The 17,385-nt window shown below is 41.8% G+C and overlaps 1 protein-coding gene across 1 annotated transcript; it reads right to left on the bottom strand.

Annotated features, from left to right (window-relative positions):
• Positions 1-2,135: 2,135 nt before the first annotated feature.
• Positions 2,136-12,193, bottom strand: alp3 (alkaline phosphatase 3). The gene is made up of 11 exons (XM_028419441.1): positions 12,036-12,193; positions 10,289-10,405; positions 10,009-10,124; positions 9,726-9,900; positions 7,880-8,052; positions 7,660-7,800; positions 6,746-6,815; positions 5,930-6,064; positions 4,828-5,019; positions 2,876-2,992; positions 2,136-2,783 (listed from the first exon to the last, which is right to left on the bottom strand). The coding sequence occupies exons 1-11, from the start codon at positions 12,103-12,105 to the stop codon at positions 2,476-2,478; spliced, it is 1,614 nt and encodes a 537-aa protein (XP_028275242.1). The 5' UTR covers positions 12,106-12,193; the 3' UTR covers positions 2,136-2,475.
• Positions 12,194-17,385: the final 5,192 nt, after the last annotated feature.

Here is a 17,385-nt window from a genome sequence, read left to right as displayed (position 1 = left end):
TAAATCATTATTATTTTGTAAACTATTTAGCGATGTGCAATTGAAGCAACAAAGGTTAGTTAATTTAGCAGTTAAAAGAAGCTCTTAACTGAAATTTGTTTTCAGGGAAATGGTTCTTGAGATCCTCAGTTTTACCTTCTACATGATTAAAAGCCATCCATCCTTACAAACACAGCTGTGAGGACGGTTACCAGTCTGTTAAAGGAGTGATCAGCTGTGCTGTGATCAGCCCGAGGAAGCTGTCAGACAGAAAAAAGTCCTTTTCTTCAGAGGAGCTTACTAATGAAACAGAAGCTTCCTGGCAGCAGACCACACGTGCTTCGGGCTCTCAGGAGTGGCAGATAAAATAGGGAATCCAGCGAAAAATGCTACAGATTCTCATAAAGGAAATGAGGACATGTTGGTGTTATAGACCTTCCTGGCTGAGAACAGTGGAGTGACAGATGCTGTGACCCAGGCTGAAAACCAGCTGGAGCCCCACTGCGTCCAGCAGCTGGATGAGATGTCCTGTCCCTTCAGGGTTTTCAGTGAAAACCAGGGGGCCCTGGAGGAGCAGCAGCAAATGTGGAACCTGAGCCTAGGATCTGTGATGGACAGGATCTGGAGCAAGAGCCTGAGAATAACAAGTCAGGGAACATCTGTGCTGAATAAGACTTGAATGTCTATTGAACAAAGAAGAAAACAACTAGAAAAAATAAAGGGACATTCCAGCACATAATAACATACTAATTAGACCGGAGCTTTTATCCTTCTACCTATGTCCTTTGTTCTTAGTATATTATTGCCAAAAGGCAAAGCTCTCACTGTTCATTCTATGTCCCTGCCCCATCTATGGCCACAAGATTGTGGTAGTGAATAAAAGCCTGGTAACTTCCCTTGTGAGATGTTCTGGGCACTTCCAAATGGTAGGACGTACCAGATTAGCTGGACGGGGGTGGCCAGAGAGACAGAGGTCCGGACTTTCCTGTTTAGGTTGCTGTCCACACAATTCAACTGATTAGTGGAAGAAAATGTACAGAAGGATGGATGAATGGATGAATATGTTATTCTATAGGAAACAATGCCAATTAACCCTTTATAACATTTATACATGAGTGAGTGCAGTTAGATGAAAGTAGTTGGACCTTTTAGACAGATGCAATATGTCGTGCTAAGCACTCACTGTGGTACATATCTTCTTATGTATGTGTATTTGCTAAATATTTAACTATTCCTTTGAAAAAAAATCAACATAAAGTTCAAACACCAAAAACATCACTTGACTAATGCCACTTGATTTTGCTTTAAATAACTTGAAGGTCATCGAATCATCACATCCTTTCTACACCTTACTATAATCTCTGTACAACACTTCATCTTCACCTTCTCTCAAGCTGTTGAGCTTCCCTCCATCCTATGACCTAAATGAGTCTTCACTGCATGTGTGTAAAAGATGAGAGCAGGCCCATCATCTCAAACAGAAAAGATGGCCTGCAGCCATGTCTAAATGAGAGTCCAAATCAGGCTTAACAAACTACAAACCCCAACAGATGTCCAAAATAATCACCACAATCTGTCAGCTGAAGACAAAAATAGATGCTCTTTAAATATTTTGCATTATTAATGGACTGCTGTAGTAATGTCATCAAACCAAGCCACCTCAATTAGCACTGCGGATATTGGAAGAGAGGATCAAAGGAATGAGGAGTCATTTTTAGGCTCATCTTGTTACACAGGTTACAAAACGATAACGTTAAAATATTGGCCAGTACAACCTTAGATTCAGGTGTTATTTTACAGGGCAAATTTAAAAAATACTTCATAATAAATGAAGATTTACATGCTTTGAATCTTATCCATCACTCACCACTACGAGCACAAAAACTATTCTCTGCAGCAGACGGCGAGGCCTCCACTGAGGTCTGAGAGGGACCAGACAAACCAGGTACTGTATTATACTGTATTATACACCAAACTAGGGCAAGAAAGATATCCTTAGCTTAGCATGAAGCTAGAATCAAGGAGGGAATGCTAGTATCACTGATTAACGAGTGGTGGATTGTTGTTACTGTATCTGTACAAAGATACAAAGAAATCTGCCTGCAAAACAATGAGTACATCTTTGTCATTAAAGAAAAAGCCACACACAGCATAAATTGTGTTACAAATGTCACAACCGTTGACCGGGCAAGCACTGTTTTATTGGTATAACAGAGGAATTTAACAAACTGCCCAACATCAGATGGATTTATATTTTAGTTGTTTCTAATATGATCATTCTTTTGATAACCACATCCAGTTTGGTAGTATGCATTATTAACCAGTTTATTCAGAATATCCTGGTCCTCTGTCTGATCAAGCTGCCCTGCTGGCAGCAGCATAACCCTGATACAAGAAGCCACACAGGCACATCTGAAGCTGAAGTTTAAGTGAATCCATGCCCACTGCTCCTTGACCCTGACCTCTGACTGTGGAGCAAGATCAGTAAATGGGATTTTACATCAGCACTGTAAGGATCAGCAGTAGACTGAGGAGGCTACCGCGCACAGCTGCGGAGGTGCTGCCAGTGTTTCTGTCTGTGGTGAGTGTGGTGTAAGCCACGGGTGGATTAATCTGCCCCTGGCAGTGCCTCAGATCGGCACCAACGCAGGCAGCATAACCCATGGCGTGGGCGATGTAGTTCTGCTCCTGGACACCCAGGAAGAGGTGGGCCATGGGTCCACGGGCCAACACTACAACATCTTCTCCGCTGTGGGTGGTGGACTTTAAGGGAACAGCAGACAGCTGGACATAGTCTTTACTTTCTAAAAAAGACAGAAAATCACAAATGTATATGATTAAAGTATTGTCAGGGGTTAAACATAACTGTAAGCAAAACAAGGAGATAGTATGTTACTGGTGGTGATGTTGCGGATGTCAGGGCGTTTGCTGTTAACAATTTTGTGTCCGGGCCCATTGCCATACATCAGCGTGGTGTAAGGCAGCATGTCTGTAGCCCACAGAGGAGATTTACCTGCAAAACACAAACATACCTTTGATTCATCTTTGCATCTTTTTTTTTCTTACTGCCTCAAAGTGCTGAACATCATGCACACACAAACACACGGGGGTGGAGGGGTTTCTGGATCCCAAGGGTGCTGCAGGAGGTCTGCAGCTTGTTGAGTATCACAGTTTCTCTCCAGATGAGCCATTAGCCTGGCAAGTCTCCCTGCTGATGAAGAGCTCAGAGTTTCACAGTCACATTAATCACTGCTGCACTGCAGGGAGGAGGAGGAGGAGCAGGAGGAAGATGATGAGGTTAAAATAAGGATATGACAGGAAAGGGGGAGTGGGAAAGGTGGGAACAGTACAGCATAACTGTAGCTCAATCAATACAGACTTTGAAGACTGATGCTGATGCTTTTGTGGGCTGTGGGTTTTTTTAAGTGAATATCTTCATGCCAGTAAATGCTAGAAATATAACTGTGTATTTTGTTCAAGGTAGAGTGGGTAACAATGAAACCTTTTATTCTATTCTTTGTAGTCCCTCAAAACCCCATACTCATATCTTTAAAGCAGCATGTGGCTTAAATCTGTGTTCTGTTCTGTTTATCTCCTGATATGCCGCAGATGCAGGAAATACCAGTTCAAAAGTTATGTCATTTACAGCAGATGGTCCAGGGCTGCCTGCTATGTTGGAGTATCATCCAGATACATCCATCCATTTTCTAAACCTGCTTGTTCTGTATAGGGTCACAGGGGGCTGGAGCTTATCCCAGGCGAGTGGCACCCTAGTACACCCTAGTACACCCTATTCAGGTCACTAGACAATCACAGGGCAACATACACAGACAAACCTACGTGCAAAGTAGAGACCAGTTGACCTAACAAGCACGTCTTTAGAATGTGGGAGGAAGCCAGAATACCTGGAAAAAAACCCACACAGGCACAGGAAGAACGTGCAAACTCCACACAGAAAGGCCCCAGCTGGAATCAAACCAGGAACCTTCTTGCAGACAGTAAGTCATTTACAAAGATCACAATAGCAACAATTGTTTTTTTTGTTTTTTTTAATTAAGATAAGAATAATCCCAACACTAATGGGAGCTTAATGTAGAATTTAAGAAATAATTTTTAGCATTAGGCTTTTATTTTGTATCTGGGAAAGCGCAGGTGTTACTAAAATTAAAAGCAAATAGCTTACTGAATTTCATTCAGTATTTTACACTTTTGATTTTGTCTCTTTTGAGACAAAATCAAAAGTCCTCTATGAAAGAAAGGACATATCAGGTTTTAATGAGCAGTGACGCACAATGAAGGACTAAAGGTAAGGCTGATAGAGACCCTCCAAATGGAAGATTATAGCAGGTGAGAGAGACTGACAGAGCGAGGCGAACTCAGACGGAAAAATGTAAGAGAAAGCCAGGTGTCAGCGTCGGTGGTCAGAGACAGGTAGAAGGTAGAGAGACGGGGAGAAAGCTAGAGGACAGAAATAGAAAGGCGAGCGGGAGAAAGGCTGCCAGGTATATGTGTTTACCCAGGCTGTAATTGCAGGGGAGAGAAGGCAGGGGAAATGTCAAGCTGCTGGTAGCAGACACACTGAAGCTGTAAGGAAGCAGGCATGTGAGAGGCATCACACACACACAAACACACACACACACAACAGGCACAAAATGCCATGTTGGGTGTCTATTGTCATGGCAGATAAATACACCTGGAGGAATGGATGGAAGGAGCAAAGGATCAAAAGGAGAAAAGAGGAACAGTGTGGAAAAAGCACTGCACAGATTTCAGCCTGTTACAACATATTAAATATTTTACATTATGTAAAGTTTAGTTTGACTCAAATAAGGGTCAGTTCATAATTACCCAGGATGCTCTGCCCTCTGAATGGATATCCATTAAAGGTAAGAGGTTGGGAGTGGTCAGCCGTCACTATCGTGAGAGTTTCATGCTCTTTGGTGAGTTCAAGGCCCTTGGCGATGGCGTAGTCGAAGGCAACTGTTTCGTGCAGCGCCATATAAGCTCGGTCTGCATGGTGAGCCTGGTCAATACGTCCACCTGAACACACAGGGAGAGAAGGGAAGGAGGGTGAAGCAGTGGCTTCTGGTACTGGTTAATCCAATTCAATTTTATTTATTTTTATTTTTTTACCTTCTTGGACAAGAGTACATGTAGTAAAACTTCAACTTCATAAAAAATATGCTCTAAATGATCTACAAAGCATTCAAAAAGTGAAATAAATATGCCAGAACAACAGCAGTATATCAGTATTGATGAATTCAGTGATGAATCTGCAATGTGCTTCTTGAACACATCTCCTCGCTCCTGTCATCTCAGGAGCTGTATTGGAAAATGAAGTGGATCCTGGTTAATAAGTTTTGATCTGGGCGAGCTCTCAGTGATTGGAGGCACCATATGCCTGCTTCTATTTATACATCTGTTATTTTAAAGTCATTGTGAAGACACTCGGTAGCACCACGGAGTCCCCAGGCGGCTGCCTCAGATTAAAGGAGAGATGGATGAGGAGGCCGGTGAGGCAGCCGTGTGGAACACATCGCGCCAACACACACTGCTTACACACACACACACACACTGCGGCAAACTCATTGAGCTGTATGCAGAATCAATGTCAAGACACCAGACCTACTGAGGGAACACACTGTTCCCTAGCATGATGTATTGTGGATGTTGTTGCTATTAGAGATACGGCAGGGTTCAGCCGACCAATAGCCTTTCTGCGCTGAATTCAAACACTTATTGATATTTTAGCAAACCACTTTTTCCACATTAGTTTTCTCTGTGTTCATTACAAGATCAATGGGTCAATTGATCCACCTGGACCAACCACATGTTTGTTGTTTTTTCTATTTTTAGTCAAACCTTTATCTCTCAGGGGATTTTATTAAAAAGCCCTTAATGAATTAGGTGATGGGAGTGTGTGAACAGTGGCTGAAGCTGTTGTCCTCACCCTCCACTAGCAGGAAGAAGCCCTTAGGGTTTTTCTGCAGGATGCGGATGGCCTTTTCCGTGGTCTCGACGATGGATGGATCCATTTTTGGGTCCCTCTCTGCCTCAAAGTGGAGATCACCCGGTTCAAACAGAGCTGAGGGAAAAGTAAAGTTTTAAATACAGTATGTCAAGTTTATCAGCCCACAGTGTAGGTGCAGCTGCAAGGGAAGTCCTATCTTCTGCCACCTTCTGCTGGTACTATTTTGAGTGCACAGGAAGTGATGAACCACAGCACGGGGGGAAAAATCTTTAAGGGAAAAGTCTTTAGAAAAGCAGGTGTGCGCTCGGTCCAGAAAAAGCATGATGACTGGATTTTTGCATCTCCTCCTCACCATCACGCAGATATGGGTAATGTTATGAATTCATCTGTTTACCCCTGTTTTTAATGCTTAATCTAATGTTTATGGTAAAGCTACAGTTAACAGGATGGAAATGAAACTTACCTAACCTAAAGGTTTCTAGAGACATGTGATTACAGTAACCACAAATATTAATCTAAATATTACAGCATCTGTAGTAAACAGGTGACGTACTGACAGCAATTTTGAGAAAAAGGCTGCCTTTTCCTGTACATTATGTAGGTCAGGCATATTATTAGTCTGAGAAAAGAAAGTGTATGCGTATTCAGGACTGACATCACTGATACAGAATTAAATGAGTGCACTGGAGAAAAAACCAAGGACGCTATAAGCGTATTGATGCTGTGTTCCTCAGGGCCAGATGGGAACACTGCACACACGTGAAAAGAAGCACAAAGGAAGGTAAAAAGAATTACCCATGAGGTAGTCCGTGGTTTCAGGGTCAACAGCGTCAAAGTCTGTTTTATTCCACACATAGTGGGCTACCTGTAATACACAACACACCATTATAGCAGTGAGCGGAGGCAGGATAGTAAAAGTCTTTCAGTGATTGTTGTGAGGCACTTGCTCTTGTATGCTAGCCTCAAATACACTTCTCGACACACTGTTTACAATTAAATTAATGTCAAACATTTTCAATACATTCCTTTCTGGCACTCATCAATAGAATGCTAATTATGCTTTGAATGTGAGCATTCACCTGCAGCAGCACTGTGTGTAAAATCTATAGAATTACCTCATCTGGAAAATAAAAAATACATTTTCGACACAGCTCCCATCGTGTTCTTGGCATTGTTAATTGTGTTGTTGGAACAATGCATGACTGTACATATTGTTAATGTAGAGACCATCTGTTGTATTCTACTTTTCATGATGCATTGTGGGATTCATATAGGCACTAGGTAGGGTCCAAAAACTCTCACTACACATTTGAACAGCACTACAAAACGGCACTACAGATAGCACTGTATAGTGAGTAGGGGTGATTTTGGACACGAACAGATGGAGCTACTATGTAGCTTGTTATTCTCTGAGTGGATGTTGTAGACAAGCCAGCAAAGAAACCACAGATGATCTGCACAGCTTCTATGTTATATGTCTTTGGAGCTTTTTTGAAGTTGAGGTGTGTTTGTGAAGTTGTCTATTCCTCAAGTTATGTGGCGGTTTAGCCGATATTAAATCCTGTAACATCTGTCACCTGATCTGTGTACATTGTTGTTTCTAAGATGCACCAGTTCCTGTTCCATCACTGTTTAAATAAATACACATGTATTACAGCGATCACTGGGTAAAATCTACTGCAGCAAGTATCTGTGACAGTACATGCTACCTTTCCAAGTTTCATGTTCTTCCACTCATTGATCAGGTGGCGTCCATCTTTTCTTTTCCCCCTGGAGGAGTAGTCCCTGGGGTATTCTGGGTCCTTGGTGCCCCTGGGGGTCATGTACTTTCTACCCCCACCAATGATCACCTGCAAAGACACACACTGGCTAAAACAAACATCAACGGTACTAAGTTGACATTAAAATGATGATTATAGACAAGGTTACATCAATATCCGTGTTCTTGATGAGCTGTGAGGAGATGTCGGTGCAGCCGTCACTCTTGGCAGAATCAGGTATGTCAGCATCACTGTACCACTTCCTGCTGGCGCTGTGGGCGTAGGTGGATGCTGGGGTGGCGTGTTGCACCCGTGTTGTTGATACAATGCCAACAGATTTGCCTACAACACGAATACAGCAGTATTATTAGAAACTGTGATGTGTTTGTGTTCTGTGTGAAAAAACTTCAGCTCCAAAAGAAAAGTCTGAGCATCTGGCCAGGAGGTGGGAGTCATTAATCAACAACTTTCTCATTTCCCTGTGTACTGTATGCTGATGCAGAAAATGTACTTATTGTCCTTCTAACAACAATGTCGACATCCTCTTATAGACTTTCTGGTTGATACCAACATGAACACCACAATTAAAGGGCTGGACTTAAAATTGATTTGAATTTGGAAACCTCCAATCTCAATGCAATCAATCAGGTCAATATCATGTCTGATTTAGACCACTTAAAGGTAGAGTAGGAGATTTCATTCTGATGCACTTTTTGTTAAATTAGTGTAACTTCTCTTTACAATCCGATAGCAACCAATTAGTTCGGCAGTTTTGCATTAAAACGAAGAATATTAATCATCTGTGGAAGCTATAAAACACTAAAAACATCAGCCAATCCTGCGAGGCGCCCCTGCGCGGAGTATTGGCTCTCTCACTCTCTTCCTGCTCTGAGCGCATCAGAGAGGTACGTGCATGATGGCCGAGGTCACAGGCTGAAAGGGGCGTGTGTTTACTTTCAAAATCTGGCCGACTCTCACTGAGTTTTCAAAATCTCCTACCCTACCTTTAACAAGCATTCGTTTATGTGTGTGGAGGTCTGATAGACTTTATTGGACACCAAACGCTCATTTGCAAAAGTTATTGGCTAAAATCTGTGATAAATCCATTAAAACACTTTTTCTTAGTTGATCAATCATATGAAAATCAATCTACAATGGGAGTAATAAGCCATGATAGGCTCTTAGATATTGGTGGGAATACTTTTTAAAATTTTGTTTTGACATTCAACACAATAAACAACATTATTCATCTAGAAAATAACATAAATAATTATCATAAAACAAAAATCTAAATGTTTTAATATACATTTGCTCCATTCCAACACACAAGTATATGTCCTTATTTTTCATAGCTCAATTATAATCACTGTTCAAAGATTCAATGTCCTCGCCTGCATCAAGGACAGCCTGTAAGGACCATTTCCAAAATGTGTTCAAATTGTGTCCTCTTCTGGTCAGGCACAAAAAAAAAGAAAAACCCATACACCACCTGAGTGTCAGTCTCCTGCGCTTCACTGGGGTCAAGGCCATGACATACTGCATGTGTGTTATGAGATATTTATGGTCACTGATAACAGTGGAACATGATCAGAGTCAAGGTGCTTCCCTGTGTAGCACATTACCCTGTAGGGGAACTCGAGGCTGCAAAGCTGCTGTTGCTCCCAGCTCCCCGGTGGCCCCTGTAATACCACTCTGACGGGGCACTGCAGCTCACAGCAGAGCGCTCAGCTGTAAAATCGGGTTTTGTTGAGGTTGTATAAGACCTGAGGGATTTTCCTCTGTCAGGAGCCAGAACTAAAATGTTACACACAGGTGTCTGCCTGCTCACTGAACAAGAGTCACAACATCTCATTTGTTGCTTCAATCACAGCGGGAAGACATCCTGCATTCCAATGCTGTATCACCAAACCAGTTGTCTATTAATCATCGTCTTCAGAAAAAAGACCACTCATCGAACCAGTAATTCAACAGAATGATAGGCTGTTATTTTTGACATTGTGCTGTTGTGGTCTTACCAGCATCTTTGGCCCACTTTAAGATGGATGTGACCTCATTGCCCTTCTGACTTTTGCAGATCCCATTGCGAGCCGCTGCGTTCAACCCAACGATGTTGAGGTTGGTTTTCACTCCGCACAGATACGCTGTGCCTGTGGCTGCGCTGTCTGGGATCTGGAAGTCCACACTGTAGGTCTACACAACAGCAAGGAAGACACGCTTCATCTTATGGACTCATGTAGAAAACATTGACGTAAAGCAGAACCTACAAGAAACAACTAGTGCAATGTAGTCTGAGTGTACCTTAGCCAGCCCCACATTAGGGAAGGTGTCCATGGTCATCACCGTCTCCTCCCCTGTCTGGTTCAGGAGCTGTCCCTTAAGGATACGAGCTGCTGTATAGGTTGTGATTCCCATACCTGATGCACATAACACACACATTTTACTGCAATTCCTCTCTGATATGCTGTAAAGATCACACTATCTTGCTGTCAGGTTAGGGGTTAATTCCTGCTTCTCCCTGTCAGTTAAGGCTGTCTAGTGTTATTAGTGTAAAGAAATGAGAGTGTTAGTTGTAACCTACCATCACCAAGGAAAAACAGGATGTTCTTAGCAACATTGGTGTTGGGCTTCCTGTCCAGAACAGACTGCAAAGTCTTCCTGGCCTGCGACCTCCAGTACTCTGAATTCTCCTCCACAACTGTGGGCAAACACACAGGTCAAAATGGTGCAGCCTGCAAAAATTAGACATAAATCTCAATAAATATGTTCAATATAGATGGCTCGTTTTATTATTGTTGTTTACAACAAATGTTCATGCAGTTTCCATCCAGGTTGGTCTGCTTTAGCAATGTGCCAACATGTGAAGACATCTGTTTCCATTGCAGCCTCCTAGCAGCCCTTCTTTTTAACATGCAGGGCTGACCCCCCACCCAAACACAACCTCCTCCACTCAGCAGCTGTGTGGTGGTGCCTGCAACCTAAGAAAGAGGGTTTGTTGTCTGTGTTTGGCAACTTTTAGTGCTTCTGCCTTATCTCTTCGGGTTGGAGTTTAGTTACACTCTTGTGTTCCTGTTTGTACTTTCAGATATATCGGCCTTGGCACTTAAGTTACCCTGATGTAAATCCATGCGCTTGACCCATGCTAGGGAGTTAAAGAAGGCACGATACAGCTTCTGCCACTTTGTATTTAACCATGTTTCACCTTGTGTAAATTCCTTGACTTTATAAAATTGCAAACTGCTTAGAAAAAGCCCCTTAAAGCACAGTATGTCCTTGCTGGGAATGACCTACTGTATCTCATCACAGGTGTGACTTTGTGCTTTGAACTCAATTCAAACTAAAAGTCTAAAAGGCTCTGTGCATCACTGCTAGTAGAATAAAAAAAACAAACTCCTGTGGGACTTGAAGGTGTGTTTGTATGTTTGTTTGTAGCAACAGCTGTCACAGCTCACTCTCATGCTCTTTTATCTACTGCAGTACATCTCTACTGCACTGCTAACAGTTGGTTTGATGCAGTGGGCCCCTAATAAAAAGTGAATGTTGATAAAAGGCTCTTGCACAACTCCACATGTGCCGATATGAAAAGTTTGAGGCCTCAGGAGTAATTTGTTTTAAGGGATGAAAGGAAAGGTTGAAACTAAGATGAATGAAGGAGAAAAAGAGAGTAGAAAGTGAGAGGAGACAGTGCATCCTGAATGGTAGATGATTTCGTTTTTAAACAGAAGAATAAGTCTGATTGTGAGGTGAAAAGAGGGAACTAATAATACATTTCCATACTATCATTAAGTATCACAAACCTCCTTGTTAGTGTGAAAGCAAAGGAAGGAAGAGATGAGAGAGCATGCTTGTTGCCTGATTAAAATTTGCAGTAAAAATACCTGAAGTAGTTGAAGTGTAGAACACAAGCTTTAAAAGGAGAAATGGAACTAAAAGACAGACATGAGAAAGCAGGTTTTAACTGTTGAAATGTCAGTAAAGGTGAAAACAGTTGAATTGCTAGGCATGAAAGCAGTGAAGAGCTCAAGGTAACCGCTGAAAGCAGTGAAAGTCAATGAAATATTAGTGGAAGGACTAATATTTGTTGAAATGTCTTTTAGGAAAACAAGTAAAGGTTTGTGTTACCAATACTAGCTGAAGTTCCAGTTAGTGTAACTGAAAGGTGAGTGCAAATATCTTCAGGAGTGGAATAAAAATAGAAGTTAATGAGACATGTAGAAAACACAGGAAACATGAGCTGTTATGAATATATTGCATATGGTTTCTGATTGAAATTAGGAATGACTTTAAATAGGCGAAGCGAAGTTAGAAGTGTTTGTTTTATGTCTTACCCTTGGCATTGGATGAACCTAGCACCACCAACAGAAAGAAAGCCAAGATGATCCCATGCCTGGAGTCCATGGCCACGCTCAGACTGGAGACCTGCTCCTCCAACCGTCTTCCCAAAGATCAACTCACTGTTGATACTTCAATTCCTGAAACTTTAACAGCATGTCATAAATTCATAAAGAACAGATTTATGACCTTTGCCTGTAAATTGTGTTGTTGTTGTTGTTGTTGATCAGTGGTTTGTATCTCTTCATCATTTCATGAATATTATTAAAGATTTTTCTAAAGATCAGGAGAATGGAAGTGTGTGTGTGTGTGTGTGTGTGTGATTTCTAATCATAAATGGACTGTATCTGTCAGATAATGCAGCGGGGGGACACAGTTATGTAAGTGAGAAAGACAGAGTCCACGGGGACCGAGCTGAATGGTAGAAGCACTCTGTCATCTATTTTCCAATGAATACATTAGCAAGAGAAGAATACATGTACTGCAAATCATGTTTTGTTTGATTGCTTGTCCAAAATTTCCCCATCTCTGTCACTGAGGGGAAAAATAAAGCGGTAACACAGCAACAGATGCAAAAAGCAGGTACAAAGCGTCACAATGACAGCGAGACATTTATCAGAGCTAATCTGATCACCTAGTGTGACAGGATCATTAATGAGAAGACAAGGATGTGGTCATTTATTAATACACATATTAGATGTGATAAGATTATCATTTTTTTCCCTGACGTTAGAAACAATACAACTCTATACTGTGGCCAGAAGAAAAGAATTACATTAAAAAAAACAAGTGGGAGACCCAGAGGAAAAAAAAAAACGGCTCAACCCCCAAAAATATGAATAAGTTATCAAAGTGGCCCACCATCAAACCACACAACCTCTGCACAGCTTCATATTTTATTGAAATATCATTACCGATGTGTTTCGGTGAGAAGCCATCCTCAAAGAATGAGCAGCGTTAACATGGAGGATATGAAATACACAAGACTCCAGTCTAATTCAGTCAAGCTCACCCTGACATACTGCAAAGCTTATTTACTGTCAAGGTATGTAAGAATATTGTGTATTATTGGATTTATGCAGCAGGTCATTGCAGTGCCACCACCAGCAGAGCGTGTACGTGCACATTTGCACACACTATAAATGTGTCTGTTTCTGTATTGGACACTAAAATGAGCATACTATATAGAAAAGTACTGTAAAGAAGCTGATTTGTCTGTAGATGAGAAGGTCAGAGCAGCTAAATATTTCATATTTATTTTTTTTTCACCCACCAAAATGGTTTATTTCTGAACACTGCCATGGGACTTCAGGATTCCTGCCCTTTGTGCTGCTGTTCTTTCTGAATCTGACATTTTGTCTTTATATGTTTTCACTGAAAGAAAGCACTTTGTATAACACTGTGGATGTTGTGACCTTGATTACAACTCGCCCTCTGCAGAATGCAGGAGGGCTGACTGCAGCTCTGTGAGCAAGGTGCAGAGTGTGACAGCTGAATGGGTTGGTGCAGCACCCTGCGTGGCGAGTCCAAGCGGCTGACATCTTGTCAATGATGCTATACGGCCGCGCTGACTGCATGCATCCTCTCTGGTGTGGGTCTCAACAGCCAACAGGACAGACAGACACACACTCAGCACCATCTGATACACAGATATGATTCATGACAATGTGATGTAAGCCCATTACTTTTCTGTCATGTGTGAATTTGTGTGTAATGATCCATGTGGGAAAAACACAGCAATTAACAGGACAGAGCAAAGAAAAAGTTGCTGTAAATTCTACTATTGCAACAATTTTGCAAAAAAAAAAAGTAGTGTGATAAATAAAGTGATATTATTTTTAATTTCACGAAGTATATTCATATAGTTGATGAGTGTTGGTTGTTCAGGTAATGTCCGTTTTAGCTTAGCCAGTACTTTGATTCAATATCAAGGTCATTATCTAATATTAATATCAGATCAGTGTGCCCCTGGACCATAATTCCTGAACTCCCAGTTAATCTTATGCCACACGTGCAATGCAGATGTCAAAGGAACATGTAAACACCATGTTGTCTTATGTGTGCACTTAGCTTACAGCCTCCTACACCAATCCACCGTGAAGATATGATGTGGATGCTACTGTGGGAGGAAGCAAAGTTGCTTATGTGTGCCATTGTGTGTGTGTGTGTGGTGTCACATGCCTTGGGATTAGCTGCTGCTGTGGATGCTGAGATCAGGGCAAAGAGGTGTCTGCAGCTGGGTTTTATCTCTGACCTCCGGAGCGAATCCTATGAGAGAAGTAGGTGGAAGATGAAGGAGGAAGAGGACGATGAAGAGCACCAGAATAAAAAGACATTCTCTGAGCGTTTAGTGATGTTATGGATGCTCAAAGTGTGATGGGAGGTGGTGTTGGAAGAAGAGTGCAATCAAGCCCTCATTGAACCCTCCACCGCTGGCTGACTGGTCACATATCTCACTTCAGCACATGTTTTCTTAGACTTATATCTTGAATGCCATGGTGTTCAATGAATCCTTTTTATCATAAGCCACTTCTGACTTCATAACAGCCTTTAATGGCTCTGTGGCTGTCTTATTAGACAGAAATATGGCACAGTCTGAACCTGGCATTATTAATGAGGTCCATTTCAGCTTCCCTGGGTCCTACTCATCATCTTTATGAGAGAAAAATCCGCCGTACAGGCCAAAATTAATGAGCATAACGACACACAGCAGCTGACCAACTCTGCAACAAGTGTGCAGAGCAGGCGGACACAGGGCAAGGACCCCGGACAGGTAAAAGCATAAGACACAAACACAGAGTCTGTTTTATGGAGCACTTGGATAACATGAAATGATCAATGTTTTATTTAAAACAATGCTCATGTGGAGAAACCAGTATTATTTTACAAACTGTCTTGATTGATTGGAACAGAACGCGGACACTATGAGCAGTGCAATGGCTCCCTCTAGTGTATTTTAGGTGGAAAATATTACAGTTCAATGAGAGAGGATGTCATGAAAGTTTGGGATTATTGGAGAAATAAGGAAATGTTCCACCTGCCACTCTGTAAGGATGCTCTCAATAGACAGATACAACACAGCTGTGCCCTGCAGAACCCCTGATTCCCTTCACAGAAGAATTTTTCTTTGTTATAAATGTTCAAATGTTTATGCAGACCAATATTTCACATGACTGAAGCCACCGGGTAAGTATGTACAATCTAATGTTCTACACTGTGCAGTGGACAAAGAGCACTTAGGAAATGTATTCAAAAATCTCTCCCACAGCAAAGTAAAATGTCAAAGTCTCCTCTCCATATAAACCTCAGTGCAATTATGCATCACCACAGTCTGTGAGGGGGCAGTAACATGCTGATCCGCATGGAGAAAACTGTCAGGACTTTCCCTTTGCAGAATAATGAAGGCCGCCTGGACACTTTCTTACTCACAATACCCTGTACAAATATGCTTTGGAAGGATTACATGGAGGGGAATGATTGTGAAAGTGTCCAATGAAAACCGGGTCCAGCTGCCTGTGATAGCGTGGGCTGTTAAAGATAAGGCGATCAACCCTCCCTGAGGTGCAACGTGTCAGCACGAAGAGAGCAGGTTTTGTAACAAGTGAGATAAGCTGATCCGGGCAGTTTAAAAAGATGGCCTGACTATGGGTTAGGTTACACCGAGGTTGAATTACAGCCTACAAAGGGTTGAGCTGTAGGTCCCTTTGTGTGAAGTGCTGCTGAACACCAGAACATCTGAGTGTGGGTGTTTGGTTTAACTGCAGCCCCGGAGTGCCTAAAAATGTACAAATGTGGGAACACTGTGCTGCTTTTTATTTGCACAAGCAAAGTTTGCTGAGCACACAAAACTTTTGGACCGAGATGCATTCAGGAGCTGTCCAGCACAACCACTCTTTCTATTTCTGTCTGGAGCTGGGGGAGCTGAGTATTCACACAGTCAGTGAAGCCCACTCCCCCTCTCCAGTACTCACATTACTTTATCACAAGTTGTGGATTACATGCTTGACAAAACGAGGCTTTGCAAACAGTCCCATGGCAGTAGTTATGAGCTGGAGGTTTACAGTGTACTTTTATTTCCAGAGGAGCTTCCAGCTAACCTTTGGACGGAGAGATGAAACCGGAGCATCCACAAGGGAACACATGTGAATCCAAGACCAACAGGGTCATTCAGCACCTTCCCCTGCCTCACTTTCAGCCAGGCAGATGTATTGTGAGTGTGTGCCAGTGTGTTTGGCACAACAGGGATAGTCTCTATAGCTCCTCTGTGACCATTGTAATTAAATCTGTGTAGAAGCAGAGTCAGGAGCAGTAATGTTCTAAAGCTGGTATTTTTAGTCTGTCATCCTAAGTGGAAACAAACTGTGGAGAGAATACACCCCAACACAAGTGATGAGAAGTAAGAAGTAGCACACAGGCCACCATCATGAGCCTTACTGCACAGAGAAGCCTTTTTGTCTGCACAAAGTGTGGTAAAACTACTGATTCCTTCCTAGACTGTAAGAAGACACAATGCCACATTGGATCATTAGTGGTACAAAGTTGGATAACGTTATTAATTTTAATGATGTACTTATCTTGTATAGTGTTATTATTATCATTTTAACTAAATATGACAGGTCTTTTAGCTTTTTTCCTCACACTGCAAAACTTGGTGAAAGTTATGACGTGTTTCCTTGGTCTGTGTCTTATCCTGTTCTCTTTTCTTTGAACTTCTACAATAGAGGTGTGTGTGTGTGTGCATGCGCTAAGTATTTATGGTGAGGGTTTCTGTTTAAATTCTTTAACTTCTGAAAAGCACTTTGTATAAAAAGGTGCTATGTAAATACATTTTGACTGATTGCTAATTTCATCTGCACAACAATAGTTGATAATCTCACAGCCATCACAGATTAGAGGATCAGTCCTCAATGTTAAAACTCACTTTTCAGTCCGTTTTGTGACAGCTAATAACAGTAACGACCATGAATACAGTTTTTATGTCCTTACAGTAAGCTGGATAGCTGCTGGAAGTGCGTTGAACATTAGAAACATGTTTACTACAAGGTTAGTTTTTTCCTGCTGTGATGTCAGATGCACTCTACAAAGCCAGAGGAGGAAAAGAAATGTTTAAAATATGCTCAACATGTGCTCTTAGGCAGGATAGGCTTGGCAGGATAAAAAAAAAACTTTTGTGTTTCTTGGCTGTTTGTCCTTCTTTCACTCTTCACAACTTATCATGTAACAGAATGCTGAAGGTTCATGCACGGCCAAGCCTTAATTTCTGGAGTTCCCCAAAAAGTCCAGCACTGTTGAGTCTGCATCGTGAACAGCCATCACGACAGAAGAACACGGGTATGACATAACAGA

Source organism: Parambassis ranga, chromosome 13 (genome assembly GCF_900634625.1).
Source record: "Parambassis ranga chromosome 13, fParRan2.1, whole genome shotgun sequence".
In the NCBI taxonomy this organism is placed as follows: Eukaryota; Metazoa; Chordata; class Actinopteri; family Ambassidae; genus Parambassis; species Parambassis ranga.
The sequence above is the reverse complement of the archived record's forward strand: the minus strand, read 5'-3'. Positions and strand labels throughout refer to the sequence as shown.

What these genes read in the sequence shown, in the direction of transcription:
- alp3 (XM_028419441.1), bottom strand. Translation starts at nt 12,105, where the DNA reads ATGGACTCCAGGCATGGGATCATCTTGGCTTTCTTTCTGTTGGTGGTG. An exon ending in AGGTTCATCCAATGCCAAGG is followed by an intron (nt 10,406 to 12,035) that starts GTAAGACATAAA and finishes GTTTGCCCACAG; the next exon opens with TTGTGGAGGAGAATTCAGAG. An exon ending in CTTCTTCCTGCTAGTGGAGG is followed by an intron (nt 5,020 to 5,929) that starts GTGAGGACAACA and finishes CTGTGTGTTCAG; the next exon opens with GTGGACGTATTGACCAGGCT.